The 19,668-nt window shown below is 34.8% G+C and overlaps 3 protein-coding genes across 3 annotated transcripts; all 3 read right to left on the reverse strand.

Moving 5' to 3' along the window:
• Positions 1 to 743: 743 nt before the first annotated feature.
• LOC139847361 (wall-associated receptor kinase-like 2) lies at positions 744 to 1,727 on the reverse strand. The gene is made up of 2 exons (XM_071837023.1): positions 1,586 to 1,727; positions 744 to 1,324 (listed from the first exon to the last, which is right to left on the reverse strand). Exons 1-2 carry the CDS (start codon positions 1,725 to 1,727, stop codon positions 744 to 746), a joined length of 723 nt encoding a protein of 240 aa, XP_071693124.1.
• Positions 1,728 to 1,733: 6 nt separating this feature from the next.
• LOC139847363 (wall-associated receptor kinase 2-like) lies at positions 1,734 to 4,432 on the reverse strand. Its single transcript, XM_071837026.1, has 4 exons — positions 4,182 to 4,432; positions 2,491 to 3,170; positions 1,938 to 2,081; positions 1,734 to 1,843 (listed from the first exon to the last, which is right to left on the reverse strand). The coding sequence occupies exons 1-4, from the start codon at positions 4,430 to 4,432 to the stop codon at positions 1,734 to 1,736; spliced, it is 1,185 nt and encodes a 394-aa protein (XP_071693127.1).
• Positions 4,433 to 17,051: 12,619 nt separating this feature from the next.
• On the reverse strand, positions 17,052 to 19,652 carry LOC139847367 (wall-associated receptor kinase 5-like). Its single transcript, XM_071837029.1, has 4 exons — positions 18,803 to 19,652; positions 18,221 to 18,391; positions 18,041 to 18,151; positions 17,052 to 17,971 (listed from the first exon to the last, which is right to left on the reverse strand). The coding sequence occupies exons 1-4, from the start codon at positions 19,650 to 19,652 to the stop codon at positions 17,052 to 17,054; spliced, it is 2,052 nt and encodes a 683-aa protein (XP_071693130.1).
• Positions 19,653 to 19,668: the final 16 nt, after the last annotated feature.

Below are 19,668 nucleotides of genomic sequence, written 5' to 3' on the forward strand. Positions count from 1 at the left end.
TCCCTTGTAAGTAATGAATCAGAGTTTAATACTCATCCTAATAGGGATTATGGCCATTTCTGATCATGTACATAGGAGTGGATTTTCGTGGTTTTGTGAGTTTGATAAACTACGTGTTGTTGGTATTAAGTTAGGTTACGATAAAAAGGTGTGTGATGATATATGCTCGGATATAACTAGTAGGGGTGATCATGGTTGATAAGTAAATGTGTTGTCGTTAAACATTTACGGGAGCAAAAAGATGAGAAAACGTGATTGGGTCAAGGAACTTTGTTTTTCAAACAATGTTAACTTTCTAACAAGTATATTAAATTCAGATATTATTTGACCCTGTTGTGGATCTTAGGTTTGCCCAATTTTGTTATAGTGAATAAATCATAGTGACATTTAGCCCATTTTGCTGCCATTTTAAAGATGTTAATGTTTTGAGTAATTAGGTACTAGAGTATTATGTGGGAAATTGCAGAATTAGTGTAGATGTATGTGTGTGTGTTTGGTCACGACTGTTGCTAAATCCTGTTTGCTCATGGCTACTGATAAACCTGAACTTGACCCTGTAATGATTGACCCTGTAAGGAATGGTTCGATTATATTGTAGTTACACCTGTATCAAGTTATTTTAAATTTTAAAAACTAATGTATTCACAGGTCAATAAACTAGTTTAATAAAAGACACCGAAATAGTATACCTTATTATTACAATTTACCCCGATTAGATTTTCACAAAAACAATTAAAAACTCGTTATTCTGGTACATCTGAATTGCTAATGAAACTTACAATTTCCTGAGTAGAATGCACCAAACCTAAACTTGTTTGAACAGACAACAGATCCTCCTTCACTTTTCGCATCATAGGTTTTGCCTGTCTTTCACGCTGCAGGCACGATTTAACAATATAAACAACTTGATTAAGCTGTCCAGGTTCACAGTCTACCTTTACTTGATCATCTAAAATTTCAACCAAACTTTCCGCATTAACCAACGACATAATAAAGTGATCTACAAGGGACCTGTTTCTTTTAATCGCTGCTAAAGAATTTACTTTTTCCCCTGTAAGCAACTCCACAACTAAAACTCCAAAGTTATAAACATCACTCTTCTCGGTTAAAATACCCGAGCTGAAATATTCAGGGCCTATGTATCCAAGTGTACCTTGTACTGCAGTCAAAACTTCCATTATTTCTTTAGGAACAGAACGCGAGATCCCAAAATTTGAAACTTTAACCGTATAATCATCATCCAATAGTATATTAGAAGATTTGATATCTCTGTGTATGATTTTGGTGCTTGAATGCATATAATCAAGAGCTCCTGCAGTTTCAACTGCAATATTTAACCTCATTGACCAAGTCAACAAACATCCACCTTGCTGTCCATGTAAGTGGTGGTGCAATGTCTCGTTGACTATATACTCGTAAGCTAGTAACGGGACGTTTGTTTCAAGACAACATTCCACGAGCTTAACAATGTTAGGATGGTTGATTTGTGACAAAAGTACTACCTCGTTAACAAACTATCGTATTTGGTTCGGATCGATCACTTTTGACTTTTTTATCGCTACCACAGTACCATCTATTAAAATACCTTTATACACTGTCCCAAAACCTCCTTGACCAATAACATTATTCGAGTTGAAGTTGTTAGTTGCCTTCTTTAGTTCTTCTTCAGTGAAAATTTTGATAATCTGTTTCGATTCTTCACAATCAGATAGCAACTTCTCGAACATCGTACCTCAGTTTCTTTTGAATAACTCTTCTTTTTGTTTGGCAGCACGTCGTTGTTTCAACAAACAATACGATAGGAAAGTGGTGATGGATGTTAAAATAACTCCCATACTGATGCCTGCATAAAATATAATTTTAGTCGCTTGTCGAGTACCTTAATAGAACGAGTTATTAACGATGAAGTTACCAATATAGAGGCCAAGTTTCTGTACATTTGTTTTTTTTTGTGCAACGTGATCCATCCTTGCGGCCATCACCCGAGTGACCCTTTGGACAATGGCAAGTATAATTTCTGATAGTGTTGTAACATAGATGTGTGCAGTCGTTTAGACTAGAGTCTTCGCACTCATTCATATCTGATAAATAAAATTTAAGCATAGAAATAGTTACAACACAAAGTGTGCGTTTTAAAACATATTGATTAAGCGTTGAATAGTTTATACACTTAATGATTCAAAGATTCCGAATGACAAAATACTCATTTTGAATGAACAATATGAATGTGAGGTACATATTTAACATTTCACATGAATAGAAGGTGGGTATTTAAACTCTGAATGATTCAACACCGTGTTGAACCATTCAACATCATATATCATTTAATATATCATTTAGAGGTCGGAAATAAACACGTTTAATGTTGAATGGTTCAGCATTCAACGCTTGACCATTCAACAAATGGGTAAATAAATGCACCCATAGATGGAAAACAGACATAGTTACAATCTTAAACAGAGTATATGTCGTTTTTATAAGCATACATACCTTGGCAGCCGTTTTCCAGATATGGGTTTCCCCTGTAACCAGCTGCGCAGTTACGACGGTAGCTTCGAGCGTTAGTTGAATCAAAGCACTCACTGTTATCTTTACACAAGTAAGTGCTTGTGTTATTTTGTGCTTTTTGACAGTCTGTTTTACCTACCGACCAATCTAGTACCATTTCATACGACTCGAGCATTTCACTTGTTAAGTTATACGAATCAAATCGAAAATTAATAATACCAGCTTCACGAATAAATGCATAGCTACAATTAGTATAACCAGGTTTCCCAGCATTATGTTTAACACTCTCTAGTTTAAACTGGAAGGTTTCGAATGGCTTTGGTATTGTAGTTTGACAACAGTTAGCCGTATTTGTACATGAATTCACATTGTGTAGGCATTTTTCTCCTGTGGTGGTGCACGAGGCTTTAGTTATGTTGCTACTTTCAATCGTTGACTGAGTGTCGCAACCAATGATTATGAGTGTGTTTCGATTTGGAGAAAGTGGGAATCTTGATAAATTCACATAAGGTTCGTCCAATAAAACCTGATCGGTCTCATTGTAACATACACGACCCACTTGTGTATCATCGCGTAGGATATGATCTTCGAGTGATATGTCTACCACATCTACATTCATACCCAATATCGTAATTTTACCAGAAGTTGTATTGCAGGTTACACTGTAAGAAGGGTGTAGGTAACAATTTTGTGCTATACCAAAAGGGTAAGGAATGGTAATGTTTCCGCATTTCTCGGAGCATTCAGGGCCCAGTTTGGATTAGATTTGAGTGCAAAACAAGTTTTAAGAATAGTAGTTGAAGTAGTTTATGAAAACTCATAGCTAGAATATTGGTTCACTCACAGCTTTATTTAGTACGAGTGTATAAGTAACATAATCATCAATGAAATTGTCAAAGAATTGGTCGGCTAATATAGAATCAGATACTGTAATATGTGAATATTCTTATTCTTCAGATAGAATAGACGATAAAGTTACACCTAATTGTGTTTGTCGTTTTACACTTTTTCGATGGTGAAGTATATATAAACAATTGACTAGAACAGATTGTCTCTTACTATGATTACGAGTTAAGATCAGATAGTGACATGGTTTAAGACAATAGTTGGTTTAAATAGTCGGTCTAGTTTGAATCATTCTTTGTCTTATCTTTGTTTCATCATATATATAGAAGATATATTATATATACAGTACTTCATCATGTCATGAGAATTAAAACAAGGGTTTAGTTTCTCAAACTTTGAAATGAGTAAGAATTGTAGTTTACAAAATTATTTCTCACGAGCATTATACGACTACTAGCAACGGGGCCGCCGTTGCTAGCCCCGTGATACCCTGCGCTGTTGATGGGCTGTCGGTGATTATGCCATGGTTTGGCAGGTTGTAGCATGCGAAAGATTAATAATAAAAAAATGACAAAATATAAAACTAGCTGTTGCACACTAGCCGTTTGGTATATATATATATATATATATATATATATATATATATATATATATATATATATATATATATATATATATATATATACTACAACCCTTACTCATAATTTTCATACATAAAACTACAACTCAAACAATTAAAAAATTATACTTTTTTATTTTTTTGACTATGAATCGAGATCGAGAAGATGCGGTTTAGACGATCATCTAGGGTATCTTTTATACTGTACCATTGATCATCAGTACGGAGATAGCTGGCCTTTAAATTCGGATCACAATCATCTTCAAAATACAGCACATCTGTGTATTCGCACAGAACCTTTTCTTTCAAAAACGCTAGCAGATCCTGTAAACCAACCTCACGAACATCGATTCCTTCAAATGACATTTTTTTACCGAACTTGTAAAGTTTCATTTCATTACGGAAGTCACCCCCGTAATGAACGTCAAATGCAACAATCATTGGGGGAATTGTTTTCATTTTTGAGTAGTTTGGTGTGCTTTGGTTTTAAGTTGTGAAGTGAAGTGTGTGAAAGGATTTGAGTTAGTGGATGTATTTATAGAGGCAAAACTAGTCGTTTTTTTGAAAAAAAATAAAATAAAAGATTAAAAAAAACGGTCGGAACCATAGCTGTTAGAATTTCAAATTTAAAAAATAAAGATAATAATATTAATAATAATAATAAATTAATTATTAATTAAAAATTTGAAGTGGGGTCAATGTGATTGGTGTGATTGTTGTTATTGAATGTGGTTGGTAATGTGAAAGGAATAAGCTGCTGAGGTGACGCTAATATGGCACAATGTGGTTGTATGAGGGGTGTGATGGTTGAGAGTAGTTTAAGGTCCAATTACAATATAGAAAACAAAAACTAGTTTGATTTTATATTTTATGTTTTATTTTTTGCAATAGTTTACATACAAAAATACAAAGTATAAAATGCAATTATCACATGTTATTTTTTGTTTACTTTATAGTTATCTTTTAATTTTTAATAATTTTTTTGTTTTACATACGTAAACATATATATAAAAGAATTTTACCATCTTTTATTCATTTATATAAGTGAACTATCAATTTTAGACAGTTGAAAAAGAAACTGGCCTATTAAATTTAGACGGAGGAAATTGTATATTTCTAAGATCGTCCATTATGGTGTGGGTTGATGATGTGAGTGTGGATGTGAGTTGAGGTTTTTTTAATGACGTGATGGTGTGGATGAAAATGTAAAGTTATTGTGGTGTAGGTTGAAATGTTAGTGAGATACGTAGTGTTAATGTAGTGAAATATAATTGATGAATTTAGTAAAAGGAGGATAAAAATAATTTTAATGAGAACGATTAACAGGAAAAAGAAGAAAAATTTTACCAATGGCAACAACTCACGCGTCTTTTCTTCTTTCGTGGGTTTCTCCCCATGCCCATCCAAAGAATAACCATAACCTAAATTATGACCTTGGCTTTCTTGCCACCTTGGCTCAACACCCATGCCGTGAGTATATTGGCGTAAGGCATGGTCTTAGGTGTCAGGTAAGTGTTACATATTCGACATTTAAAATGAGGTAGAAACTATGTAATTTGAGTTTAAGTATGTAAAAAATAAAAATAAAAAGTATTCGAAATTGTAGGCTAAAATATTTGAAACTGTGAGTGAAAATTCACCCGTTTGAACTTAGGAGATACTTGGTTCATTTGAAGGAATGGTAATGACATTAACAAGTATGATGGAAGCAGAATGATGATACCATCAACGTAAATTACAAGTATTTTCAGTGCAATTTAATTGTTTTATTGTGAGTTGGTAAAATATTTTAAACTTTACCAAGCATTATTAATAGAGTGATAATACTCATAACATTCCTTAATTAATAACATTAACAAGTTCAAAATTTTAGTAAGTACTTTACGTGATATCACAAATTTGTAAAAGATAGATGAAAATTGAATCTAATCAAAATTGAGAAAATGAAAAAAATCATATTTTCCAATTGGATATTTTATTTGAGTATTTCATTATTTATTTCTCCATATTACTCTCTTTACTGTTACAATACTCTCTTTATTGTTAATGAACAAGAGTGACAATTACTAATTAGCAGTTCTTCCATATTTTATTATCCAATCTTCATCTTCAATACCTTTAATTTAAAAGGTAATGTTCCATTACCCACTATTTAACATTGATTCCTTATACCAAGCATAGTTGATGATAATCATTGTCATTCCTTACCCTCTAATACTCCGAACCACATTTAAAATTTAACTTTTTTACGTCCATTTTACAGTACTTGCGAACGGTCTTTTGCGTCTTGCGTCGTACAAATAAAAGAAAAACTATATGTTACGATATGTAATACTTTGAAACATAGTATCAAAGTTTAAAAACTTATTAACTACAAGGGTGCGAAACGTATATTTATACAAAAACAGAGGATCTGTATAAACTTACATACACGTATTTCATAACTGACTTAGCAGCATCATTATAAGAAGGATAATATTGAGGACCGGCTTCTTCATGACGTTTTCCTTTATCTTCGATTCTTGGAGTTGGATAATATTGAGGAGACCTTTGTGAATTTCGCAGAGTATTTGGACTATAGTTTGGTGAAGCATGACTGTAAGAAGGACTTCGAACAGGTCTTGATGTTTCAGAATGTCCAACACCTACTTCGGTGGTAGGGTTGTGAGTTACCTTATTGGGCTTGTTAACGCTTGAGCTTGACATCCTATCATTAGGAAAGAGACTTTGATTAGAATCTTTTAGTCTAGTTTTGGAAAACATAAATGTTAAGATTATAGGGCAATCCTAAGTGCTTTAAAGTTTAAGGTAGGAAAGGTTATAGTTTCCTAGATTGCTAAGGCACCCTAGCTAGCAAATAAGGCACACATAAAGATGCAATCCTGGTTCTCTATAACAGCCTGGTTATGCTCTGATATCAATATATCACACCCCCAGTTAGGGCCTGGGCGAAATGTGACTTAATACCAAAATATACCAACATATTATGATAACGAGAACAATACTAAATGAGAAAATTAACTTTAATGAGTACGCAGTGGAAAATGAAATGTCGTTACAAAGGAATAAAGTAAATGTTTAAATGCAATAGTAAAATATGCAATAATCTCTTGATCCTATGTCCAAGTAGCATCACATAAGCAGTAGATAAGTAAGCTTGAATCAAACAGCACCTGAGACAAAACATGCTAAAGTGTCAACCAAAAAGGTTGAGTGAAGTTCATAGGTTTAACAAAAGTTTGACCGTTGTTTTAGACCACAAGATTTAGTTTGTAAAGTTGATCTCCCGCAGGATCTAAAGTTATGCCAAAGCGTGATATTTAGACTAAACGTTTAAGTTTGCCCCATGACAAGTTGTGTCTGTCCTTGTCGGTTTTAATTTCATTATCAAGTAATACAAAGACTTAGTCAAATGTATCGGGGACGTTACTCCCGATAGGCCTACCCCCAATAATTAAGCATGCAGCAGCAATTAAAAATATCACTGTAGGGACTTAGTCGGACATAGCCGGGTATAGCATAGTTTAACAGTTTGGTACTTGTGTCTAAAGTGTAAAAAGTAAAAACAGCATGTGTCTCACCCCAAGTAAAGTAAATAAGTTTGCTAGCAATAAAGAGGGGCTATGAATTCACCTTAGTAAGTAGAGAGAGAGTTATTCCTCGGAATAGAGAGTTGAACGAGTGAGCAGAAAAGTCAACCTATTGACATTTAAGAGTAGTTAAGTGTTTTGCCCATGTTTGAGTTTAAGTATGTGTTTATGTATAGTTTGTTTCACTAAGTTTCTATTCCTAGTAAGTTTCTATTTTTAGAAAGTTTTCTATTTTTAGTAGGTTCCCTATTTTAGTAAGTTTCTATACTTAGAAAGTTTCTACCTAAAGAGTGTTTTCCATTTTAGGATACTTGTCGTATTAGATAAGCTTTCAATTACCCCTTTCCCTTTGAATGGCCATTTCAGATCTAGGGGCTTGAGCTATAGGACCCTTTAAATCAGAAATCCAAACCCTCTGCCTAGAGTCTCGTAGAAACCATTCGTCAAGAAAGTTCGAAGATCTATACATCTCTAATACATATCTCAAAAAGGTTTTTATGTGTTAAAATATAAGTAGTAGGTTATAGGTGCTAATAATAGTAACTGTGTATACATGTTAATTAATAGTATAAGTAGTATTAGGGTTTCATTAATTAAGGTTAGTTAATTAGAGTAGTAATAAATAATTATGGTTTAGTAATTAATGTCCCAGGGTTTAGGTTTAATTAATTAGGGTTTAAGAATTAGGGTTTTAATAAATTAAGGTTAGGTTTAGGGTTGCAATTAATGTAGTAATGATTAAGTAATGATTAGAGTTTAATAATTAAAGTGGTATTAATTAATTAGGGTTAGGTTTAATGAATTAGGGTTTAATAATTAATTAGATTTTTAATAAAACTAGGGTTTTGATTAAAGTAGTATAATTCAAATTAGGGTTTAGGGTTTTAGTGTATATATGTATATGATGTCGTGTATATATATATATGTATACAAAAATTTATTTTCTACATGTATATATATGTATGTCGATTTATATGTATGTATATATAAGTTTATTTTGTTTCCTTAATTAACCACTAACAAATCTCCTAATTGTATCTAGGGTTTTAAAGATCAAAGTTTCTTCCCCCTTTTTTTTAGTCGACATGTATATGTATATGTATATATTTATATATTTTTTACATGTAAAGATCTAGGTGTTTATGTAATTACTTGTGTATAACATGTTTATAATATGCATACGAATTAACAAAGATCAAAGTTTATGAAAATAGTTTAGGGTTTATGTTGTACCTTTGAAGATCCAAGAAGATTAACAAAGAAAAGAAGAACTTGATGAAGATGGAAGATCAAAGCCTTGAATATCTTGAAGAACACCTTGAAGATTCTTGAAGATTACGAAGAACGCGAAGAACACTTGAAGATTACTTGGAAACCCTCAAGGATTTCGATGGGTGGTGGTGGATTTCGGTTTTTGGCCGAAATTTAGAGAGGGAGAGAGAGAGATTTGAGAGTGAGATTTGATTATGATTTGGTACATGGAATGGTTTAGCCTAGGTCCCTATTTGTAGGAGTGTTAGGAATATTCTAGAATTAAGGTTTTATAAGGAATTACTTAGGGAACAAGTTAGACTTGGAGAAGGGGTTAGGAGGGCTCATTAGGGCCAAAAATTAGAGGGGTAAAAGGGGTATTTTACCCTTCAAAATTTGCTAGGGTTTTTGTGGGTTAGGGTTTAAATTTTTCACTTAAGTCCTTGTACTTTAATTTAGCTTAATAAACCCTTAATTATCCAAGCTTATTTATTTTAATTACACAAGTCTTTATAGTTATTTATTTACTCACAAAAGTTTATTAACTTATTATTTTTATTAACTTGTACAAAGTGAATTATTGTATTTTATAATTCTTAACGCTTAACTTTTATAGATTAAAGTTTAATTATTGGGTTTAATTATTTTATTGGGTATTTAATAAGGAAAAGTATTGAATGGAAAAATGAGAAATATAGAATGGAAAAATGAGAGTCGTTATAATTAATTATGGGTTTCAACTTACTAGCCGCAATATTCATGTTATAGGCTTATAGCCATATATTGGTTTGTTATTTTTTTGAAAAGCCATATCGACATCAAATGCTCTCATTTTTCACCCACACACGCGTTTGGAGGAAAACCAATTCGCGACGATGTTATTAGTACCATCGAAGATTGGGAAACCCTCAAAGACCTTTTCAAATCGCATTGATCTTGACAGTACCATCAAATGTTGAAAACTCCTGCATGGAGTGCATGAAGTGAGAACCGAACCTGGTGATCGAGCATTGAATAATCGGGTCAGGTTCGGTCCATGCTTGACATAAATAAAGGGGGATTTAAGGGTCAATTGGGTTTAACTCTCCGGTCCGGAGTATCGTGAATAACCCCTCACGAGATGATGATCTCTGTAGGGGTGGTTAAACATAGACCCACCATCGACGGGTTATCCGGTTAGTGATGGCTCGTGCAGGAAATAAGGTTTATGTTCATAGAACGTTACCTGTATATTGAGAGTATCTAGTGATATGCTGTGAATCCGGTAGTGCGGGTTGAGAGGGCGCTATATAGATAGCGCAGTTAGTCCGTACGTGGGTACTAAAAATAGTATGTGTGTAACTTCTCAAAAACGGACTTCTTTGCCTTGTGATTCGAGTCCGTTATTTATAGCTACAGTGCCGTTTTCTTATTGGAGCCACGTGTTCCACGTTGCTTTCTTGTCTGTACTACCTGGTCGTTCAGTGGAGGGGATCAGGGAACAATACTGTTACTCTTTGTTAGCTGTCGGTCCTTTTACAGAGATCGTGGTAAGTACAGGATACGTCATCTTCATGTAGCGCGCTATCCTAACCTGGCGTACACTAGCGCACATTTACTTGCGCCTGAAGTGCCAGGGCACGAGGGATATGCACATATGGTGCAAGTGTGATGCGCAACACAAGCCAATCGGGTATGCGTATCATTACCTGGGTTGGCAGTAGTGCAGTACCCCAAGTTAGACCCCACTACCCCTATATCACTCAAGCCAAGTTTCGGCGGTTTGTTTGGTTTTGATTGTTGGTTGCGGTTAAATGAGATTTTAATTTTTGGGTTCCTGTTGGATGTTTTTATGTGTTCTGGGAGAAGATATGTTTTAGGAGAAGGGAGAAGAAGCAAATGGGTGGAAAAGAAGATGTAATATGTAAAATGTCAAAAATACCCTCACATGTCTACACATGATTTGACTTAACAGAAATTTTTAACGATCGTCGGTCGGAGGGACGATCTGTACAAAATATGAAAACCACGGGGACAAGGAGTGAAAAAAGTTTAGGAATTAGGAGTGTAATTTCATACAAAGCACATAGAAGAGACGTGTAATTTGTCAATAAAATGACAATATCTGCAGCTCAAATCAAATTCATAATAATATTTTGGAATTCCAAAATGAAAACCCAACCACGTAATCTTCCCTATAAATTCAAAACAAAACAATTCATACAAATAAAATAAACCATCATTTCTCAAACAATACAAATCCTTCAATTAAAGCTTAGGGTTATTAATCATTCAAAAAAACAATGACTACAAATTAAAATCAAATGCTGAAGTGATGAAAGATTACAGAGAAAACCTAAAGCTACCAAATCCACCTTTAGAACTTCAAAGTCGGTCTCCAGTTCATTTCGGTGGCATCAGAGCGTCGATGTACCTCGCGGCGGAGATCCGGTGACGGTGCTGGTGGAGAAGTGGTGTGTTACGATCCTACATCGCCCAAGTATGGGATTGAGTGATCGCTTATAAGTTAAGGTGTTCTCTCCTCCTACAAGCTAGCTTTTGGGAGTGAGTTCTTTACTTGGGCTTATGGCTAGCCCGAGCTCACCTCCGATTCGTCCCACGGTGAGAATTAGGGCCTTCTCCGGTTCGTCCCTCGAAGACCATGATAATTGGTAGCCTCATCTTTGGGACCCGACACCTCGGAGTGGTATGGAGTGGTGGCTTGGACCCGAGAAAAGGGTGCCAACCGTGACCAACATAGCCGTGACCATAGCCGTGACCAACGAGGTCTTGGAGTGGTGGTCTATAGAGTGGTGGCTTGGACTCGAAGAAAGGGTGCCAACCGTGAGTCCGTGATCAACGAGGATGTGAACTTTTTAAGGATGGGGTATTGTTACGATTCAACATCGCCCTAGTATGGGACTGCGTGATTGCTTATAAGTCAAGGTGTTCCCTCCTCTTTCAAGCTATGTTTTGGGAGTGAGTTCTACATTTGGGCTTATGTCTAGTTCGAGCTCACCTCCAGTTCGTCCCAGGGTGAGAATCCGGGTATTCTCCGTTTCGTCCCAGGAAGACCATGACACGATGGAAGGTGTACTTCGAGGCGAAGCTTCGACACCATTCACCACCACTGTAAACCCTCTGTTTTTTCCATACCCAGATCATCTTGTTGATGGTCAATTTGTTGCTTTAGATGAAATTAAATTAATGGTTTTATTTTGATAAAGATGATAAGATGATATTGCTTGTTTTTTTAAATAAATAAAATGGAGTACAACAACGGAAAAGACCTAGAACCTGTGGATGAAACTGAAAAGAGTGATTAATTAAAATGAGTTGTAATTATAATAGGTTTATATAGATATTTTTATAGTAAGGCCTCCTATTCTTGTATGTTTTATACTTTTATGAATTTCCGAAGTTAGGCCAAGGTTATGTCTAGTTTTTCGAAAACAATTCTTTGTACTTGTTTATGTTTTACTTGATTTGCTAGTGATTAAAGGTTATTAGCTCCTTACCACTTTGATGATATGAGGTTGAGGGGATGGCAACAGACATCCGATCCAATGGACATCCACCCGCCCCGATCCATTATAATGGATATGGATAGACTAAATGGATGAACATTGGATATGGATATGGATATGGATGTTTAGTAGATCGGATATGGATGACAATTTGTAATCCATGGATATACCCGTTTCACCCGATATATATAATTAATTATAAATATATATACTATAGATGTATCATAACACACGTAACTTAAGTTACTTTCATAGCCTTCATTCTTCGTTCTAACTTTTAGTTTTGATTGAAAGTTCACTTTTGTTGATAAACGTTTTTAGCTTATTAAGTTTGATCAACACTTTTAAGCTTTGATAGTCTGTTACATGTCAAATAGAACCATGTCAAATGAAAGTAATTACTTTATTCACACCATTCTGATATATGTTTCCATTCATCATGTACAAATCTAGTGTGTTACATGTTAAAATCTCTTTAGATGTTGAGTTTGATGCCCAAATCCTTATATTTAGCAACTTCAATAATGTAGCGATGACACATTTAGAAGTTAATATGTAGTATATATTTATTTATGGATATGGATAATATCCATTAACCCGGTTCATCCACGGATATGGATATGGATGGATGAAAATGAAATTAAATGGATACGGATATGGATATGGATGTAAAAAAATAAATGGATATGGATGTGGATATGGCATCACCCGATCCATATCCGATCCATTGCCATCCCTCACTTGAGGAGCAACGTGGATGAATATATTTAGATAGCTGGTTAAAGATTTATTTTCTATATTGAAATTTTCAGTTTGTTTATTTGCAATTACTTATATAAATCACTTAGCCATTCAAGATTAATTTCTACATTTGTAATTGATACAATTGTTACGGCTCAAGTTATTGAGTCGACAACAAGCGTCAATTTATTGGCGACTTGACTGACTCTTAGAGCCTAAATTAAATTTCAGGCAGGATTTAAAACCCATGGGAATTTGATTTTACCACTTTCATGGCGTCTCAATTTAATTTTTTAAAATTTTTTTTCCTACTTATTGGCCGGAGGTTCACTCGGAAGCAATCTCTCTATCCGTCGAATAGAGAGAGGGATGACTTTCTCTACTTTTGAGAGTGTTTTCACTATGGGTGGAGAAATGACTTGTCTTTATTCTCGGATAGGGGAAGGATTGTCTACATCTCACATCCCCCATACACCACTTATGTGGTATTGGGTTTTGTTGTTGTTGTTGTTGTTGTTGTTGTTGTTGTTGTTGTTGATACAATTGTCATGTCAAATGAGAATATAATCACACAGCCTGAATTGTTGATGGATACAAGTCATGGTTGTGGTATCTGCTATGTCTCATTTTGAAAGTTTGTTTGGTGCCCTAAATTCAGTCAAGGATGTACCTTAAATGGATGGCTTAGGTCCATTACCACTCCTATTATAATAGCTTTCAATAACCAGGTCACATGCTTCATGTTTATATGGTTATGCAACATACATGTGTGCCATTGTAGTAGGTTTAATTAAGTTATTTAGTTAGTAATGAAGCTTGAAATGCCAAGGAATATGAATGTAGATAAAAGCAAAATCAGGATAAAGTGGTCCCAGAATTTGTTATTTTCTGTTTGTATTCTATTGGTTGAAGATGGTTGTACTACGGAACCTCTTGTGATTTTCAGCTTCTTTTTTCTTTTCTTTTTTTCGTTTTTCTTTTTTTTTGTCTAGGGAATAGAAGGTTCTAGAATCTAGAATTGACTCCTCTATAAAAGAAGAATGCTGGAATATATTGAGGCAGATTTGATGAATATGAATATTATGGAGTTTAAGCTCTATTTACCTTAAATATTCATTTTTCTTTATAGGTCTTTTGATCTTGGTGGTTTGAAGCGTTTCCTTAATGTTTAATCTTGGTGTATTAACATCCTTCAGAGATTAAAGTGGTGGATTCTTTTATCTGTTTACCGTTTTATTCCTAAAACTCAGCAAGTTTCAATTTTCATAGTGTTCTTGTATCAGCTTAACAAATTAGTCCAGCTTCTTTACAATCTTTACAATATTTACAATCTGGTTTTTCAATTAATTTCGCATCAGTAATGGTGAATTGTTTTGTCATGCAGGAGATTTATCATGTGGGTGCAAGTGGGTAGTTGGTAGAGTTAGTAAACAAAGAGGTATGTGCAAACTGGTAGAAAATGTTTTGATATTAGCACTCTAATTCATAATTAATGGAACATTATTCTTTCCTTTTTTTAGGTGGTTACATTTGTATTTTACAGGAAAATTTGTGACTTGATGGGTATATTAAAACTTAAAGTATAGATAAAAAAGTTTTCATACTTGAAAGTTTCGTTTAAAAGAGTTTTATATGTACTATTTGGTAGGTTTTCATACTTGGCCTTCTCTTTTGTCATCATATCATAATTTTGAACTTTCAATTATCATATGAAGGATAATACTTTTTTGTAATAATTTGAGTTGAAGTTAAGCTGTCAAGTGGAAAGCTTCTGCTGAAGGAAACTTCGGTAACTAATTATCGTCACTGCTGGCGGAGAAAGGTACATAGTTCTAAATTAACTGGTATTGAAATCAGCTAAGAAAATAATAGAGATAAATTTATTTGAAGTCATTGTATTACTGTATTGTATATCCTGATGTACAAGAAATAGGCATTTAAAATGAAACTTAAATACTGGTTATATGAGATATGATATTACCAAACACCAACAAAGTTATCATTTGTTTTCTGTATATGATTTTGTTTTCAATGCTAACGCCGGTCTTCTGGGTTCGGGGGTCGCTATGGGTGAAGGAAGATTTTCCAACAAGGTGAGGATGGATGGACATGGAAAGTGCGCAATACTTCTTCGAAAGACATTCTTTTTCCAAATCCATTCAGCGCTGAAAAATCTAAGGTATCGACATCATTTTTTGTTGCCAATATCCCTTATCGTGTGGGTAATAGAGGTTTGTGGTTACTATGTGAACCATATGGGATTATTGTGGATGCGTTTATCCCGAAGAAAACACGACAAGTATGGTAAGTGATTCGGATTTGTTCGGTTTGTGGAGGTTATGATCCTGAATGTTTTGCTAGGGCTCTATCATTAATATGGGTGGATAATAGTCTTTTATTAGTATTTGTTGCCAAATTCCAACGCGGAGATGTTCGTTCAAGACTATAGAGCCACCACCTCTTAGGGTTACTAAGCAGCCTGAGATTTTAGTTGATCACAGACCATCTTCGTATGCTTCTTTTTTTAAACCTCCGGTTCCCAAATTTGTGGATTTAGCTTCATCGATCAAAAAACATTGCACGTTACTTGAAGATGGCGTAGTTCAGTTTTCGAATCCAATGGAGGTGTTGTTGGTAAACTGAAGGATGTGGTCACTATGGAGGGTATGCACACGTTGTGTAAAGTAGAGGGTTTTAGGGATATCACTATTCACCATGCAGCCCTGGGTTTGAATACATACTATTTATGTCGAGGAATGTAATGCTTTCAAACGTAACGTGCAGATGAAATCTCTTTATGTTGCTAGTAAGCCTTTATCTAAAAACTTGTAGTGGATGAGCAAATGGCATGGATCGAGATAGCGGGTGCCTTTAAGAAGGTGGCTGGGTTGGTTCATGTTCTTGTGGACATGTTGAGTATTGGTAGATTGTGTGTGGCGGCTAAATATGAAAATCTTATTACAAAAGAGGCTTTTGTGTCGATTCTTGGATCGAATTATGATGTTTGTACTCCCGAGACTGGATCATGGAAATATAATTTTGATAATTCAGATGAGGATTCGGAGGAGAGTGAGTCTAGTTTGAATTCTTTTGGTAGTTGCAAAGATACTGTCAAGATGTGCTTGTACCTTTGGGTAATAAAGATGTGCATAGGGAAGCAACAAATAGTAAAACATTTATGTGGAGTATTTAGGGGAAGATTTATATGAAAGTGTTTAAATGAATAATGGCGGATTGAATCGGGAGATCCCTTGTAAGTAATGAATCAGAGTTTAATACTCATCCTAATAGGGATTATGGCCATTTCTGATCATGTACATAGGAGTGGATTTTCGTGGTTTTGCGAGTTTGATAAACTACGTGTTGTTGGTATTAAGTTGGGTTACGATAAAAAGGTGTGTGATGATATATGCTCGGATATAACTAGTAGTGGTGATCATGGTTGATAAGTAAATGTGTTGTCGTTAAACATTTACGGGAGCAAAAAGATGAGAAAACGTGATTGGGTCAAGGAGCTTTGTTTTTCAAACAATGTTAAATTTCTAACAAGTATATTAAATTCAGATATTATTTGACCCTGTTGTGGATCTTAGGTTTGCCCAATTTTGTTATAGTGAATAAATCATAGTGACATTTAGCCCATTTTGCTGCCATTTTAAAGATGTTAATGTTTTGAGTAATTAGGTACTAGAGTATTATGTGGGAAATTGCAGAATTAGTGTAGATGTATTTGTGTGTGTTTGGTCACGGATGTTGCTAAATCCTGTTTGCTCATGGCTGCTGATAAACCTGAACTTGACCCTGTAATGATTGACCCTGTAATGAATGGTTCGATTATATTGTAGTTACACCTGTATCAAGTTATTTTAAATTTTAAAAACTAATGTATTCACGGGTCAATAAACTAGTTTAATAAAAGACATCGAAATAGTATACCTTATTATTACAATTTACCCCGATTAGATTTTCACAAAAACAATTAAAAACTCGTTATTCTGGTACATCTGAATCGCTAATGAAACTTACAATTTCCTGAGTAGAATGCACCAAACCTAAACTTGTTTGAACAGACAACAGATCCTCCTTCACTTTTCGCATCGTAGGTCTTGCCTGTCTTTCACGCTGCAGGCACGATTTAACAATATAAACAACTTGATTAAGCTGTCCAGGTTCACAGTCTACCTTCACTTGATCATCTAAAATTTCAACCAAACTTTCCGCATTAACCAACGACATAATAAAGTGATCTACAAGGGACCTGTTTCTTTTAATCGCCGCTAAAGAATTTACTTTTTCCCCTGTAAGCAACTCCACAACTAAAACTCCAAAGCTATAAACATCACTCGTCTCGGTTAAAATACCCGAGCTGAAATATTCAGGGTCTATGTATCCAAGTGTACCTTGTACTGCAGTCGAAACTTCCATTATTTCTTTAGGAACAGAACGCGAGATCCCAAAATCTGAAACTTTAACCGTATAATCATCATCCAATAGTATATTAGAAGATTTGATATCTCTGTGTATGATTTTGGTGCTTGAATGCATATAATCAAGAGCTCCTGCAGTTTCAACTGCAATATTTAACCTCATTGACCAAGTCAACAAACATCCACCTTGCTGTCCATGTAAGTGGTGGTGCAATGTCTCGTTGACTATATACTCGTAAGCTAGTAACGGGACGTTTGTTTCAAGACAACATCCCACGAGCTTTACAATGTTAGGATGGTTGATTTGTGACAAAAGTACTACCTCGTTAACAAACTGTCGTATTTGGTTTGGATCGATCACTTTTGACTTTTTTATCACTACCACAGTACCATCTATTAAAATACCTTTGTACACTGTCCCAAAACCTCCTTGACCAATAACATTATTCGAGTTGAAGTTGTTAGTTGCCTTCTTTAGTTCTTCTTCAGTGAAAATTTTGATAATCTATTTCGATTCTTCACAATCAGATAGCAACTTCTCGAAAATCGTACCTCCGTTTCTTTTGAATAACTCTTCTTTTTGTTTGGCAGCACGTCGTTGTTTCAACAAACAATACGATAGGAAAGTGGTGATGGATGTTAAAATAACTCCCATACTGATGCCTGCATAAAATATAATTTTAGTCGCTTGTCGAGTACCTTAATAGAACGAGTTATTAACGATGAAGTTACCAATATAGAGGCCTAGTTTTTGTACATTTGTTGTTTTCTTTGTGCAACGTGATCCATCCTTGCGGCCATCACCCGAGTAACCCTTTGGGCAATGGCAAGTATAATTTCTGATAGTGTTGTAACATAGATGTGTGCAGTCGTTTAGACTAGAGTCTTCGCACTCATTCATATCTGATAAATAAAATTTAAGCATAGAAATAGTTACAACACAAAGTGTGCGTTTTAAAACATATTGATTAAGCGTTGAATAGTTTATACACTTAATGATTCAAAGATTCCGAATGACAAAATACTCATTTTGAATGAAAAATATGAATGTGAGGTACATATTTAACATTTTACATGAATAGAAGGTGAGTAGTTAAACTCTGAATGATTCAACACCGAATGTTGAACCATTCAACATCATATATCATTTAATATATCATTTAGAGGTCGGAAATAAACACGTTTAATGTTGAATGGTTCAGCATTCAACGCTTGACCATTCAACAAATGGGTAAATAAACGCACCCATAGATGGAAAACAGACATTGTTACAATCTTAAACAGAGTATATGTCATTTTTATAAGCATACATACCTTGGCAGCCGTTTTCCAGATATGGGTTTCCCCTGTAACCAGCTGCGTAGTTACAACGGTAGCTTCGAGCGTTAGTTGAATCAAAGCACTCACTGTTATCTTTACACAAGTAAGTGCTTGTGTTATTTTGTGCTTTTTGACAGTCTGTTTTACCTACCGACCAATCTAGTACCATTTCATATGACTCGAGCATTTCACTTGTTAAGTTATACGAATCAAATCGAAAATTAATTATACCAGCTTCACGAATAAATGCATAGCTACAATTAGTATAACCAGGTTTCCCAGCATTATGTTTAACACTCTCTATTTTAAACTGGAAGGTTTCGAATGGTTTTGGTATTGTAGTTTGACAACAGTTAGCCGTATTTGTACATGAATTCACATTGTGTAGGCATTTTTCTCCTGTGGTGGTGCACGAGGCTTTAGTTATGTTGCTACTTTCGATCGTTGACTGAGTGTCGAAACCAATGATTATGAGTGTGTTTCGATTTGGAGAAAGTGGGAATCTTGATAAATTCACATAGGGTTCGTCCAACAAAACCTGATCGGTCTCATTGTAACATACACGACCCACTTGTGTTTCAGCGCGTAGGATATGATCTTCTTGTGATATGTCTACCACATCTACATTCATACCCAATATCGTAATTTTACCAGAAGTTGTATTGCAGGTTACACTGTAAGAAGGGTGTAGGTAACAATTTTGTGCTATACCAAAAGGGTAAGGAATGGTAATGTTTCCACATTTCTCGGAGCATTCAGGGCCCGGTTTGGCTCGAGTTTGGATTAGATTTGAGTGCAAAACAAGTTTTAAGAACAGTAGTTGAAGTAGTTTATGAAAACTCATAGCTAGAATATTGGTT

This window comes from Rutidosis leptorrhynchoides, chromosome 5 (genome assembly GCF_046630445.1).
Source record: "Rutidosis leptorrhynchoides isolate AG116_Rl617_1_P2 chromosome 5, CSIRO_AGI_Rlap_v1, whole genome shotgun sequence".
NCBI classification, from domain to species: domain Eukaryota; kingdom Viridiplantae; phylum Streptophyta; class Magnoliopsida; order Asterales; family Asteraceae; genus Rutidosis; species Rutidosis leptorrhynchoides.

What these genes read in the sequence shown, in the direction of transcription:
- LOC139847361 (XM_071837023.1), bottom strand. Translation starts at nt 1,727, where the DNA reads ATGTTCGAGAAGTTGCTATCTGATTGTGAAGAATCGAAACAGATTATC. An exon ending in TTTTGGGACAGTGTATAAAG is followed by an intron (nt 1,325 to 1,585) that starts GTATTTTAATAG and finishes TAAATATTGCAG; the next exon opens with TTGAAACTGCAGGAGCTCTT.
- LOC139847363 (XM_071837026.1), bottom strand. Translation starts at nt 4,432, where the DNA reads ATGAAAACAATTCCCCCAATGATTGTTGCATTTGACGTTCATTACGGG. An exon ending in CTCCGTACTGATGATCAATG is followed by an intron (nt 3,171 to 4,181) that starts GTACAGTATAAA and finishes CCCTTCTTACAG; the next exon opens with TGTAACCTGCAATACAACTT. An exon ending in TCTGGAAAACGGCTGCCAAG is followed by an intron (nt 2,082 to 2,490) that starts GTATGTATGCTT and finishes TTTATTTATCAG; the next exon opens with ATATGAATGAGTGCGAAGAC.
- LOC139847367 (XM_071837029.1), bottom strand. Translation starts at nt 19,652, where the DNA reads ATGAGTTTTCATAAACTACTTCAACTACTGTTCTTAAAACTTGTTTTG. An exon ending in TCTGGAAAACGGCTGCCAAG is followed by an intron (nt 18,392 to 18,802) that starts GTATGTATGCTT and finishes TTTATTTATCAG; the next exon opens with ATATGAATGAGTGCGAAGAC. An exon ending in AAAACTAGGCCTCTATATTG is followed by an intron (nt 18,152 to 18,220) that starts GTAACTTCATCG and finishes TATTTTATGCAG; the next exon opens with GCATCAGTATGGGAGTTATT.